This window comes from Ziziphus jujuba, chromosome 5 (genome assembly GCF_031755915.1).
Source record: "Ziziphus jujuba cultivar Dongzao chromosome 5, ASM3175591v1".
Lineage (NCBI taxonomy): Eukaryota > Viridiplantae > Streptophyta > Magnoliopsida > Rosales > Rhamnaceae > Ziziphus > Ziziphus jujuba.
Window position 1 is genome coordinate 13,328,345 of NC_083383.1, and position 14,707 is coordinate 13,343,051.

Genomic DNA, 14,707 nt, shown 5'->3' on the forward strand with positions numbered 1-14,707 from the left:
CCACTTGGCTTAATGTAATCTGCTTAAAAGTTAGTTAGCTAGAAATAATCTAATTTTCATTTACTTTTATTCAAAAACGAGATGTTATTTATTGCTGGAACTGTTACTATTAAACACCAACAGAGATTTTCTTTCTTAACAAATTTTCTTTCTCATTTTTCACTCTTTATTTGCTTACTTTATTATTATTTTTTTCTTCTGTTTGTTTGTTTTTTTTTTTTTTTTTTTTTTTCAAGATAAGGGAGAATTCTGTTACCAATAAAAATGGCGTAAAAAATGGGGATCACTTAAAATACAAAAATACAACCATATATACAAACTGTATAATACAACAAACTGTAATAGTAAAATGTAGGGTATACCTTGGATTTGAATTGTAAGGAAGTTTGCAAAGTTACTGAATTTAAGAAGAAAATATCTGAGTCTTATCAATTTGACAGGACAATACAATTCTTTTTTTGGTAAATAGGACAATACAATTCTGTTTATTGCAGAAGTATACTGAGTCCAAAATTTCAAAGTCTGTCTCTGCCCAGTATTAAAGAACGAATCTACCCCTCCCTTTTTTGAAGGATCCAAATTTAAAAATAATAATAATAATAATAATGGGTCCCTTTTTCTTTTCTTTTTGCTGAATAAAATTTTGAAAAAATTACTGAAATATAGCCTTTTTTTTTTTTTTTTTTGGTAATAGAAATGTAGTATGTTTTGAAAGGTAAGAACTTGAAAAAAAAAATGATCAAATCAAATAAATAAATACTGAATTTTTCAGTATTTAATCATGGTTGAGATGCAAGATTACATTTAACTATAATTTTGCTTTTGGTATCTGAATCTTGGCTTTGATCTTAGTTATGTGCGATTGTCCACAGTCCATACCCTACAAGCCTTATATAAGCAAAGTGTACCTTTTTTCTTTTTTTTCCTTTTTTTTGGGATTTTCTCATAATTTTAGCTATATATCCGTAAAATTTATGACTAATATTCTCAAAGATCCATTTATTTTTAGAAGTCGGAGATCTTTCTCTTTTCGAATCCTGGCGACGGATAAATATTTTTCAGCCTACTATATTCAGAAGGTTACAAATTATGTCAGCCTAACTCAATTAGAAAAGTACTACCGAGCTTCCAAAATTAAATTTAATAATTATAATAAAATCTTATATTGTGCTCTTAAATTTTAAATTGGAATAAGCCAAAAGACTTTTTAACTATTCTTATTGACTTGGAAATACACAACTTGGGTCTTTCTAGTATTGCCATGGCTTCTTCATGGTACATTGAAGTAATTTCTCAAGTCTAAGTGTCCATGTAAAGTAGTAGTTCAAAGATTCATTATGATTTCTTCCAGAAAATCAGTAACTCAAGGATCAAAAGCTGATGTCCCAACCCAGTTCTTACTCAACACGCAATTAATGCTCTGGCCCAACTAGCTCAAATTACCAATGTTTTTTTTTTTTTTTTTTTTCTCTTTCTCTCTAGGAAAAAACCGTCTTATTTTCATTAATATGGATTTGGCAGTAATTTATAAGCTCTGCCCAATCATTCAACTCAGTTCAAAATTCCACACCAACAACTTTCCTTTCAGTACTTATACTGTTATGTACAAATTATATTCTAAATAAAAAGCGACAAGCACATAACAAATCAGAAGGCAAAAAAGAATAAACACCTTTCCAAAACTAGACTTGCAAGCAATAATACCTGGTTGTTGATGATGGTCCACTAGTGAACAGACACACATTACAGCCTTGCTCTAGTATGTCATGCTATAATTGGAATCCCAGATTCTTCAGAGGACAATGGCTGTAGACCACGAATTTTGATATCATATTTTGTGCGTTTGGAAACTTCATTGCCCGAGCATGAATCTGATCCATCTGACACAAGGGCGTAAGATGAAGTATAATCATCATAAGCAATTCCAATATTATTACCACACTTGCGACAAAGAAGTTTAGTCCTACGGCGGAACAAACCCCATGAGTGCTTGGAGAAATGAGGTATGCATTGAATTTCATCAACCTGAGTAAATCTGCTATCGTCGATGTAGATGAATGATATGATCCCTCGCTTGATAGATTTGCCATATTTAGATCCAATTGTTGAGGTATTCCGGTTGGAGGAACTTAGGTTTAGCTCATATCCACAGGTGCCACAGCTGTTAATGGATAAATAAAAAGTAAAAAAAGAAAAGTAACTACATTTTACGCGGTGTCTATGCAAAATTTATCTAAGTAAACAAATCAGTTGGTAAGATAACTTTTAAAAAGTCTCGTTGAATACAAGTTTGATCCTACTCATTATTAGAGAGAACTTTTCATCATTTTTTGCATTTGTAACCAATACTATTATCATTAGGGAAAAGTGTCAGACTCAACAAAGCTATACATCTTTGCATCCAAAATGGCAGGAAGGTTCAACTAGAAATCTGAGAACATGTTTATGATGTTGATGACCTCAAGAAAGTTAGAAAACCACAGAGAAAAGTTTCAATAATTCTCATGTTTTAAATGAGTTGATATAATAGATTAAGCAGACATATTTGATTTCACACTATTGCTATCAAACACCAGTTGGGTAAAGAGTCTTCACATTGTGATTTTACGTAGTTTATCTACAAAATACTTTTGGTATGCAGAAAACTCAACAAAATTCTGCTTTACTGGTATATTAACCAAGTTCCCAATAGAATTCTTCTAATAAGAAAACATGCCCAATAAGATCTTCTTAGACCTATCATAACAAAATAGTTTCAGCTTTCTTTCTTTGCCATACGGTACCAGAGAGGAAGGGAAAGGCCCATTTCTGATCCGATCTAAATTTTTTTTTTAACTTATTAATTGCATTACATCTTTATTGGATATATGATCTAAAGTGGATTTGCAGCACACTTCTATCTTGCCAAAAACCAAGAAGATACCAAAATCAGCAAAGAAAAAAGAAAAAATGTTCAATCACACCGAACTTGAATATTTCAATAAAATGGCTTTTACCAAATTTACTAAGAATTCTTTTTAATACTACAACTTCATTCTTATTTTTGTTTCGTAACTGCTACATTATTACCGCTCTGTTTGGCTTCTTTTAAAAAAATAAAAAGAAAAAAAGAAAAAAACAATCTTGGAATGAAATTATTCTCAAAGAACCAAAATCCTATTTAACAAAGAAAGATTTTCTTATATTCTAAATTTCTAAAACTGTAGTGTAAAAAAGCTGCAAGCAAAGTACTGATTCTGATCTAAGTACTCAAAGCTGAATCAACAATCCACCAGTCTTTTTTTTTTTTTTTCCTTTTTTGCCTACTCTGTATATAACGAAATTATCCAAGCAGAGGGACAAAACTAACAATCAAAATTAAATCCCAATCAGACTACGAATAATAAAAACAGGGACTAAATTACATTAAAGCAAAAAAAAAAAATACCCATCAAAAATATTAAACCAATTTAAACCCATCAAACTAAAAAAAAAATTAAAGCAATAAAATTAACCCTTTTTTTTATAGCGTACAATTAAAACCACTAAAATTCAAAATTAAAAACCCAAGAAGAAAAAAAGAGCAAAAATTAACAAAGAGAGAAAGAAAGAGAATGGACCTGTAGCTAACATCTCTTATAGAAGTAGAAGATAAAGAAGGACGATGACCTCCATTCAGATACCCATCTTTGGAAAACGTCGATTTTTCCATGACAGAGCTCCGAGATTGCTTAATCGGACGGCCAAACCGAAGAACACAAAAAAATAAAAATAAAAAATGAAAAATATCCCTCCCCGAAGAAATTTGAAGTGTATTTGACGGTTAAAAAAGCCAGCGAAGCCGAGTTGTATTTGTATTTTTTGAGCGAATTGAGCTGCAACGAAACGTGTCCCCGTCTGATCCGGATGACTTCAAACCGACCAAAAAACTCACAGTTTTTTTCAGTGACAAAAGCCCAAAATTAAGCTTAACCAAAAAAAACGACGTAGTTCCTTGGAGGAAGCTAAAGAAAAAACAGAAAAGCTTTTTTAGAGAATTTTCCAGATGAATAAAAAAGAAGAAGAATCGGATAGCTAAGGAACACGAAGCTAAAGAGGAATCGATGTATTAAAATAATAATAATAATAAAGGCAATAAAAGAAAGATTGGAGGAGGGGGGACGGTGGCCCTCCACGGCCTTCTTTGCATTGCAGATTTTTCATTTTTTATTTTTTTTATTTTTTTGGGTGCTGACGTGGTCAAGAAGAAAAGGAGAAAGTTTTTAATTTTTTTTTTTTCCATAGATAGAAAAATTACAATAACAAAGTTTTAAAAAAACAATGACAATAAAAATGGAGTTATTTTAATGGAAATTTTTTTTGTAAGAATACACGTGGCGTGGTTTCAGAAAACGAAAAGGTGGTGTTTGTGTGAAAGGGGCTAAATTAGATTTGTTTGTTTGCCTATCATTGCGACTTTAATCGAAGTTTTATTAAAATGGAAATATTATTTTTTAGTGACGGATTTTAATCTAATAAATATTTATTAGTTGGAAAGATTTGGGGTTAATTAAGTAAAATAATACTATTTTTCGTTATCGGTAGATAACATATCAAATGATATTTTAAATATTTATTATTAAAATTTTAAAATAAAAATAATATAATTAAATATTTCTAATTAAAATTTATTTTATAAAATAATGATAATAGCTAATCCAGTAAAACATAGCAAATTTTTTGAAGTAAAATGGATATCTGGTGTGAGACGGAATGGGCTCCCACATATGGATATATATATATATATATATATATATAGAAGGAAATTTCAACACGTAGTAGTTGCCAAGTTCATGGACTTTCACACCCATGACAAGCTTATTTTATATATAATAATATATATTATAATTTTTTTTTTTTGGGAATAAATTGAGGTGCAATGTATTGGTTTTATTTATTAAAGAGTTCCCTGAGTAAAAGAATGAGCGACTAAAACGAGTGGGGTTCAATATTTAATTTAAAATTAATGATACAAAATCAAAAGAAAACCATTAAGATTTCACACCTCGCTTGTACCTAATAGAATTACTACCCAAAATATCAACAGGATCTATAAATATTTAATTCAATTTATTTATCTGGAGTCTTGGATTCCAAAAATAGAAAGAGTAACTATTATAAAATTATTTAAAAAATAGATTTTTTTTAAAAAGATTTTGAAAAAATTATTTAAATTTATAATTCTAGGAGCATTTTCAAAGACTCTTTAAGGTAAAAGAATATATTTTCTATAATAAAATGCATTTTTTAAAATAATTAATAAAATTTAAAAATGCTCTTAAACAAATTCTTTATTAAATTTTTTATTTTTATTTTTTCTATAAACATTTATTGTTATATTTATAGTCTTTCTCTTTTATATGAGTTATTTACCTTTTAAATATTATAATAATACCATAAAAAAATATGTTACATTCAATTAAATAAATATAATATTAACATAAATAGGAATTTTGGCTCTCTATATTTGGAGAACCAAATTAAATTTTTATATTAAAAAATCAAAATAAAAAATTTATTGAAACTCTTTTTTAAATATTATTTTTTTAAAATAAAAAAAATACCACATTCAAAAATTTCCTTGGGATATTCTAAAGGATCGACCTACCGACCTATTTGCAGAGCAGCTACAGTTGACTGAGAAAGACCACACATGTAGAGTTTATATATAAAATAATTAGATTAGTCAATTAAGTGGTCATTTTTTCTGGGTAAAGTTAGTCAATTAAGTTGTCATGGAACAATATGCCTTACTAATGATCATTTTGCCAGTGGTAACAAAAGTTTTCTTTTCTTATATATGATACATGTAGGGCCTTAATCAAATTAAAGCTTTAGAGTAATGCCTCCAAATTCCACTTAACTATGGTACCAACCACAATCATTAATTACTTGAACTAATTATATGGCGTGTACATATATATATATATATATATATATAGTAGGTAAGAAGCGGAAAGTGGATTAATTACCCCAAAAAAATAAAATAAAAAATAAAAAAGAAACGAAAAGCGGATAACATCTACCTCATATAAATAACAAAATATATTAAAACAAAAACATTAGGAAAAATCTTTATCACATCCACGTAGAATATATTTACTCTTTTCTTTGCAATCAAATACCTTGGGCCGGCCGAGTTCGCAGTTGGGCTGGCATTAGCCATGCCTCCTTGCTATCTCCACCCAGGTTCGAGCCGGGATTGTGGGATTCTAAGCAAAAAAAAAACAAAACAACAAACAAAACAAAATATCTTGGACCCTATTTTCCCCAAAAAAAAAAAATAAATAACACCTTGGACCCTGTGGTGAACCTCCAAATCTAAGGCTTAAGGATTCCGTTCTCCTCATAAATATATATAAAAATATATATTGTATTAAAAATTACTCTTTAATATTTCATGTATGGAATAAATGACTTGTATTAGATACTATAAAATTTTCTTATAAGCAAATTTTTTTTTTAAAAAGTTAATTTAAAAAAATAACAAAATATGTAGTTAACTATCAACTTTTTTGAATAATATCATTAAAGAGCCATTAAATATCAATCACCACAAAAAACTATCCCATAATATGACAAAAATTTTCTGTTGTCAGAAGAGACACTTAATATGACGAAGCACACCTCGTCATAATATCATTCATTATATATGACAACAACCCATACACAATGGGCATTGTCCATCATATCTGATGATCAAATACGACAGGCATAAAACGAGGCTCGTCATATCTGAAGCATGGTGAGATGGACTATCCACATGGAAAACTTGATGACATGTTACCGTATAATCAAATACGACGAGCTTAGCCTAGTCCATCGTATTTTATTAAATAAAATAACAATTATATCATATACATCTATTATATATATCCATGCATCACATATTCAAATTAAGAAACAAATTTCACAAAATAAAAAATTAAGAACTAAAAATTAGTATACTAAAAGTATTTAATACTTACAAGTAATTAAGCCCAAATTTTTCAAAAACCCAGCAACAGCCACCACCCATCGCCCAAATTTTGAATCAAATTGTCACCCACAAGTCGAAGTGGGAACCAAACCACAACCCGCACCGGATTTGGATCCTTACGGCAGTGAGCCACATCGGATTTCAACCACCACTCTGACCCATACCAATTTCAAAGGCCTGTCGACCCACACCGTCAAACACCATGCCACCCACACCAAATATTTGAAATAAGTCCACTAAAAACAAGTAAAATTGAACTAATTACCAAACTAAATGAAAAAAAAAAAAAAATTGAAACATTTTGGTAAGAAAACCACCATTAAAGCACTCACAAGCTAAAATAATAATCCCTAAAAAGCCATAACTTCAACCATCAAATAAAACATCCACAAACCTAAATACAAAGAATCACTCATAATATATTGTTCCCGAGCAATAATCGAGCTAAAATGGTGTTAAAGAGCTATCAGTTCTGGAGAAAACTAAGGATAGCAAACCCATTGTTTTCACGAAATGAGGAAGAAAAGATTGAGTAGGGGGTAATATGCTGCTCAAATACGATAGACCACGCCTGTTATTAGACATGATGGGCTTGTCCTAGCCCGTTGTATTTGACATGTTTTTTGCCATGTGGAGACACGTGGCCAAACATATGCTAGTGGCCTAGCTTGGCCATCATATTTGACATGTTTTTTGCAACATTGCACCACGTAGCCAAATACATTATCATATTATCATGTACAACGATGCCACGTATCATGACACGTAGGCTATTTGTCATCAAGTACGACGAATTTATGTTATGCCCATCGTATCTGATTTGTGAGCAAATATGGTAAGCTATACTTATTCTGTTGTATATGTTCATCAAACCGGATACAACGATGACATGTGTCGTGCCATCATATCATGTTGTCTATTATACAATGGGACATTATGGCCTATCGTATACAATTTCTCTTATACAACAAATTATTGTAGGTCCGTCTTATTAGTTGTTTTCAAATTTTTAAAAATTTCAACTTTCATTGTATAAAAGATAGATACGACGATCTCTTCAATGCCCATCTTATCAATCCAAAATGAGTTCTTCATAGATGTGCATTTTTGTTGTGGTGAATATTAATAATTTGTACACCACATGATAACAATCTATATTCCTGTGTAGATGCTCTAATCAAATTGATGCATATATCACTTACCATGATGAAGTGCCCATTGAGACTTATATGTCTCATGGCTAGGAAAGAACATAAACCTATCTGGATCGACTTAATTGGACTGGTTTGATATTAATTTGACTTTTATTCTATGGTCAATTTGGTTTGGCTTGAACAATTTTTAACCTAAATCGAATTGAATTGACTATACAAATATATATATATATATATATATAATTTTTTAAAATATTGTTTTATTATAATTGATTATATTTTTAATAAATTTTTATGCTTTTAAATTATTTATCTTAAGATGTTAATAACATTAAATTTAAATTATTAAAATAATAATAATATTTTTTAAAAATAAAAGCAATAAAAGAGCAGTATTGGGCTAAATCAATGATAATTGATTCAATTTCAGTTTAGTTTGGTTTCTCAATGGTGCGGGTTGTAAAATGTATATATATATATATATATATACATAAAGAAACCAACCAACGTTTACACCTACGCAGAGCAATTTAATTAGTTACTATATTGATATTTGGTTTTTAATAGTAAAAAATAAAATATAAATAAATGCAAGCAAATTAATAATTTTCATATTAACATCGAGTCCTATATGATCTCTAATTGTGACAAAGAAAAAAACCTAATCAAATTGTCTTGAAAGCTTGTTAGGTGTTCTCTAATAGGAATTACTTTCAATTTTAAACAACAAAAAAATAGTATACTAATTTTGAAAATATAAATATATGTGAGTATGTGTTTTCCTCAAGAAATTCTCGAAATATTAATTTCAATCACCAGCATTTGCACAAAGACTTCCTATTTTTAGCGTAAAGGAAACCTCCAACATGGGCACCATCTTATAACAGAGCTCTATGCATATCTTTCTTTTTCTTCTTTTCTTCTTTTCTCTTCCTCTTTTTTAGATTTGATATACAATAACTAGACAAGCTTTCAAGAAGGTTGTTTTTGTTTTTAATTAGTTTTGGTATTGTTGTAGCCTCTGTGCATCTTATTTATTAACTTTAACAATGAAAGGATATCAACCGCTATTGTTTAGATTGGAGGTTCGATTAAATTTGTGAAACTATAAATATAGATGTATAAATGCCGTCTAATTAACATAAATGAGTCCATTATTTAGGATTGTAAAAGTACACTAACATCTATCTTTTAAACGTTTTTTTAATTCATGAAAAAAAAAATATTATAGTAATATCTCCAATCATAAGAATTTTGTTAAATTACGTTTGCCAATCTTTAAAAATAAAGTTTATAGGAATTGATCTAATATGTATTTTAGTATGTATAATAATATATTGACATATATATGTTACAAGTAGGAAGTAAATTAAGTCATTAATAGTAGGGTAAGCATCAATTCAGTTCGGTTGGTTTTTTGCATATATTTTTTTTTAACCCTAATTGAATTGTACCATTAGAATAAACTAAACCAAACCAAACTGAATGACTATCATAGTTTCAATTTGATTTGGTCTAATATCAATTTTTTTTTATATATATTTTTAAAATATTATTATTTTTTATAGTTTAAATTTAATATTATTGATATCTTAAATTAAAATTTCAAAAACAAAAAATATATTAAAAATGTATAATTAATATAATACAAATATGAACAAAAATTATATATAAAATCAATTTGGATTGGTTTGATTTGGGATAAAAATTAGCCATATCAATTTGAACCAGTCATAAAGTAAAAATTGAGTCGATTTAGTTAGGTTGATTTAGTCAGTCCAAATTAGTTTATGTGAAATCCTAATTAACAAATGTACGTGTTTTTACTTTCATAAAAAAAAAAAAAAAATGTATGTGTTTTACATGTATAACTTGCTTGTCTTTCTTCTAATGGTACGTGTACCCTAAATTTTAACAAATTACATAATATTCAATAATAAGCTTCTAAATCTCTTTTTTCCCAATGACATCAAGCATCCATTTCACGAAACTATTTTATAATTTTTCATTTTATAATTATAACATATGATCATTAATACAGATAACGAAGTGAAGTAAAAAAATAATAAAAAAAGGAAAGGAAAAGAGAGTGTTATTTCATTTCAAACATAAAACCAAATTTTTATTAAGTCAAATTTCATACAACAATTAATAAAACATGTAGTTAATTAATAGTATTTTTGGACACTATAATTGGTGAAAAATTTTTGAATGAGTTTTGCTATTTATCACCGTTGTGATGCTCTGTCAGGACCCGTCCAAAATTCCTCACCGGAACCCTAAACAAACTCTGATTCCAGGGAAACCCTACCGGACCCTCCAATGGAAAATCCGGCAGAACCTCCCCTAAGGGTTGGACTTATCATAAATTTCCTGCACTGAAAACACACTTCTATATTCATCCCCTTATTCCTCCCACATACTACAAATTGATTCCATAATTTTACAGCACTTCACAGGAATAACAGTAATCCAGTGCATAAATAATACATAAATGTCCAGAACAGTATACAGAGTTTCATGAAGTGCTATTAAACAGAGAATACAACAAAGATGAAAGAAATATTACAATTGAAATAAACGAGTACAAAGGTACTTCTCGAACTACAATAGCGGCGGAGATTTGGTTCGCTCCGGAAGAACGTCTACCACCCCTTGCACCTAAGGGAATGGAATTTAAAAACGTGAGATGCTAATCATCTCAGTGAGTGACCCTATCTACTGAACACTTTTAATATTAATAATATAACAAATAAAGGAATTTAATTAATACCGAAAATTAAATAGATAAATAAATAATAACAATAGAAAGTAATAATTTCTTTCAAAACTCTCACTATTCACTCTGTTGGAAATGTTCCATTTTTAAAACATTTTCACAAAACCCGTTATTCGTATTTTTCGAAAACCAAGGGATCAAATAATTCAATAAACAATAGATAAATAAATACCCCAAATATAATTAAAATATAATAAAATATGGTAAATAACTTTGAACACTTTGGGGTTTGAAATTTCCATCCAAAAATTTATACTTGACGCACCACACCATATACCAGTGATGCCCTCTGATACCCAACGTCCCGAGCATCGACTGGTGGGGGGTTAAAGAGAGAAACTTGCATGCGGCACTTCGGCGTCCTGACAATACCGCTGCTGAAATCGTCATCCCGGCCAAAGAGGGGGGCGGCTGTGGCCAATATCAAACTTGCCTGCCCACAGTCCAATAGCAACTCACAGGAGACATAATAACTTGTGCGCTAACCACATATACACCGGAACACCAATACTGTGTGAGTGCGTCTAAAATAATTATTAAATTAATCATAACCGTACCGATTTTCCAAAATCACCGTGGAAAATATACCAATTTTCAAATTTACCATCCCACATATTTTCCTTTAATATACCCGGTACAAAAACATCGATAACAATATACAAATAATTTTTCTCATAACACAAGGTTCAACAAACAATATACCACAAGCATAATTATAAAATTTAAACCACCAATTAAACAAATAATTTCCTTAAAATATTTAAACCAACTATGCCCAAAAATAATATTAAAACTACATATAATTTATTGCTGAAAATACCTTGCTCATGCGTAATAAATAAAATTAAATCACAATAAATAATAATTTTCCACAATTATAATTAAATTGCACCACATGAGCATAATTTCAAATATCAATTAAACACCAATTAAATATAATTAATTATCCAAAATATTTTTAAAGGTGGGTCACTCACCTTAAGCGCGTATATCAGCTAAGATCCTCCGCAGGATCAATTCCACTACCCTCACGTGCACCTAAAACATCCACAGTACACCAACCAAATATATTAATATTTTAATCGGATAACTCCCAAATGCGTACCCGGAGAGCGAACACAAACTACAACTAAAATTGACGAGTAATATACCGAATCGAAGCTTGAGTGACGAGGATCACGGATCCGGTCCTACTTCCCGGAGATCGGACCCAAGGTGGCCGGAATCTTGCCGGAAAGCTTTCGGGATTCAACTCCTCGATTCTCCCAAACCATCACAAATTGGAGGAAAAGGACGCCGGATTTGGATTCAAGAGGTCGGAATTAGTGGAGAGGGACCGGCGGTGCAACTGGGTACTCGCCGGAACAGTGATTTCCGGCGAGCCGCCGCGATCACCGGCAACCGTCGCCGATGGTGGCGTGTCCGATGGCCGATGGCTGAGAGTTTTGGGGGTTTTGTACATCGAGGGGAGAGGGTTTCAACGGGACCGGCGGTGAGGCAAACGGAGGCCGGACGGCGAAGAGATCGGGGTTTGAAGGTTTTCGGCACCTCGCCGAAAAATAATCCGATCCCGGCGTGTCGGAGGTCCGGTGGCCGTGAAATTTGGTGGGCTGGCCGGAAATGAGGAGGTGGTGAAGGGTGACTGGCCCGTGTGGCCTGAAAATGGTCGGAAATGGGTCAAACGGCGGTGGCCAGCGATGGAGGGGAAAAATCGCCTTCGAGCTTCGCCAGCTCGATCTGGGAGCGTCCGGCGACCGGTGGTCGTGAAATTTTGAGGGTTGGCCGGGAATGGAGAGCCGCTCCTATCTGGCCTGTGCGTGTAGCAAGAATCGGCCGGAAAATTTGACAATTCCGGCGACCGGTCATTTCTCTCTCTCCTTCTCTCTCTCCTCTCTTTCTTTCTCTCTCCTCCCCGTTGTTTTTGCCAAATAAAAACCACCGTGGGTGACACTGTTCACCCACGTGGACCAATCAGGTGTCGACACATGGCGTTACTGTACACTTAAGCCAGATATAATAAAATATTACGGTATCCGACGAACTTCACACGTCCATAACTTTTTAACGAGATGTCCAATTTAAGCGTACCGTTAGTCTATGAACTCGTATTGACGAGTACTTTACAACCATACAAAAGTCAAAACAAAATTACACAACGATAAAAAATCAACTCCTGCCACCTTTTGAACAGTTTGCACCTTGACTTGTTTTGCCCATAACTTTCAAACCGTAGCTCCGTTTTCGACGTGCTACTAGTTTACGAACTCGGGGCATTATGCACTTCGCCACGGTATCATGGTCAACTAGAAATTTCAACTGGAACAAAAAGTCAACTTTTGACCCATTCGGTCAACGGTTAACCTTGGTTAACGTGCACGAATTCCAATGTGGTTTGGGTTGGGGTGTTACATGCTCACTAGTGGGACCATTATTAACATGGTTATAATTCATTGGTTGCCTTTAGTTATATAATAATTTTTTATTCTGCAAACCTTAATTAAGAAAAATGAACAATTTTTATATAATCACTTAAATTGTCAAATAGCATATAAATTTTATTGGTAATTATTACCACCGATAATGATAGTCATTTTTTTCTTTATAAATTATCTATTAATACATTATATATTGATGCCACCTAACTAATATTCCTATGTTAGTTTTTACACCACATAAATAGTAATCCTTATTCCTAATTTAGATATCCTAATCAACTTGACACATGTTACCATCGGTGATAAAGCACCAATGGACCTGTATGCCTCAAACAATCCCCTTTTCCCTAAGTAGATATTATTATAATTCAGTATGCTTTATGACAATTTGATTTGTTATTATTAAATTATTAATATTAAAAAATAAATAAAAATAATAATAAATGCAAAGAAATTAATAATTGTCACGCCAGTAACAAATCCTACATATAATCATTAATTATAACAAATAGCAAAACTTAATTAAATTGTCATGAAGTCCAAATAAGCATTCTCAAACAGGGATTACTTTCGATCTACTCAACTAAAAAAACTAAGAAATAATTTTTAAAATATAAATATATGTGAATATACATTTTACTTAAGAAATTCTCGAAATATTAATCTCAATCATCAGTATATGCCCAAAGAAGTCTTTCATTTTGTTCTTTTTCTTCCCTTTTCTTAAGATCTGATGGATAAGAACCAAACAAACTTTAATCAAATATTGAAGAAGTTTTAAATCCTAAACGTTAACAATGAAGGTATAACATATCAGAATAATATAGATGTATATAAATTGCTTAGTCGACGTAGATGAATCTACTATTCAAAATTATAAGAGTCCGTCAACCTCTACTTTCTCACCCTTTTTTATTCACCAATAAGAAATATTAGAGTAATATCTTCAATGATGATCGCTAGATTTGTTATCGATTTGCTCCACTAGATTAGCTAGCTATGAATTTGTTTAATTGCGTTTCCCATTTTTTAAAATTAAAGTCTAAAGGAGTTGATCTAATATGTCTTTTAGTAGGTATAATAATACATTGGAAGTAAATTGAGTCATTGACAAATGTTTAGTTTTTTACATGCATAACTTGCTTGTCTTTTTTTTAATTGGTACGTGTACCTAAATTTGAACAAATTACATCATATTCTGCAATAAGCTTCTAAATCGCTTTCTTCCTGATGATAGCAAGCATCCAATTCTCAGAACTATTTTCTTCATTTTTCATCTTATAATTATAACATATGATCATTAATACGGAAACGAATTAGAAGTGAAAGAAAGGAAAAGAGG

The 14,707-nt window shown here is 31.1% G+C and overlaps 1 protein-coding gene across 3 annotated transcripts; it reads right to left on the reverse strand.

Moving 5' to 3' along the window:
* Positions 1 to 1,562: 1,562 nt before the first annotated feature.
* Positions 1,563 to 7,516, reverse strand: LOC132803816 (uncharacterized protein At4g08330, chloroplastic-like). Of its 3 annotated transcripts, XM_060817390.1 has the most exons (3): positions 3,600 to 4,458; positions 1,980 to 2,161; positions 1,563 to 1,880 (listed from the first exon to the last, which is right to left on the reverse strand). In XM_060817390.1, the coding sequence occupies exons 1-3, from the start codon at positions 3,689 to 3,691 to the stop codon at positions 1,765 to 1,767; spliced, it is 390 nt and encodes a 129-aa protein (XP_060673373.1). In that variant the 5' UTR covers positions 3,692 to 4,458; the 3' UTR covers positions 1,563 to 1,764. The 3 variants fall into 3 exon arrangements, with proteins under 3 accessions (XP_060673373.1, XP_060673372.1, XP_060673371.1); XM_060817389.1 differs by lacking the exon at positions 3,600 to 4,458 and adding an exon at positions 6,987 to 7,516 and having other exon boundaries at positions 1,563 to 2,161; XM_060817388.1 differs by having other exon boundaries at positions 1,563 to 2,161; positions 3,600 to 4,428.
* Positions 7,517 to 14,707: the final 7,191 nt, after the last annotated feature.

Coding starts and splice junctions, on each gene's coding strand:
- LOC132803816 (XM_060817388.1), bottom strand. CDS start 3,691: ATGGAAAAATCGACGTTTTCCAAAGATGGGTATCTGAATGGAGGTCAT. Junction 2,162..3,599: donor ATAAGAGATGTTAGCTACAG/GTCCATTCTCTT, acceptor ATCCATTAACAG/CTGTGGCACCTGTGGATATG.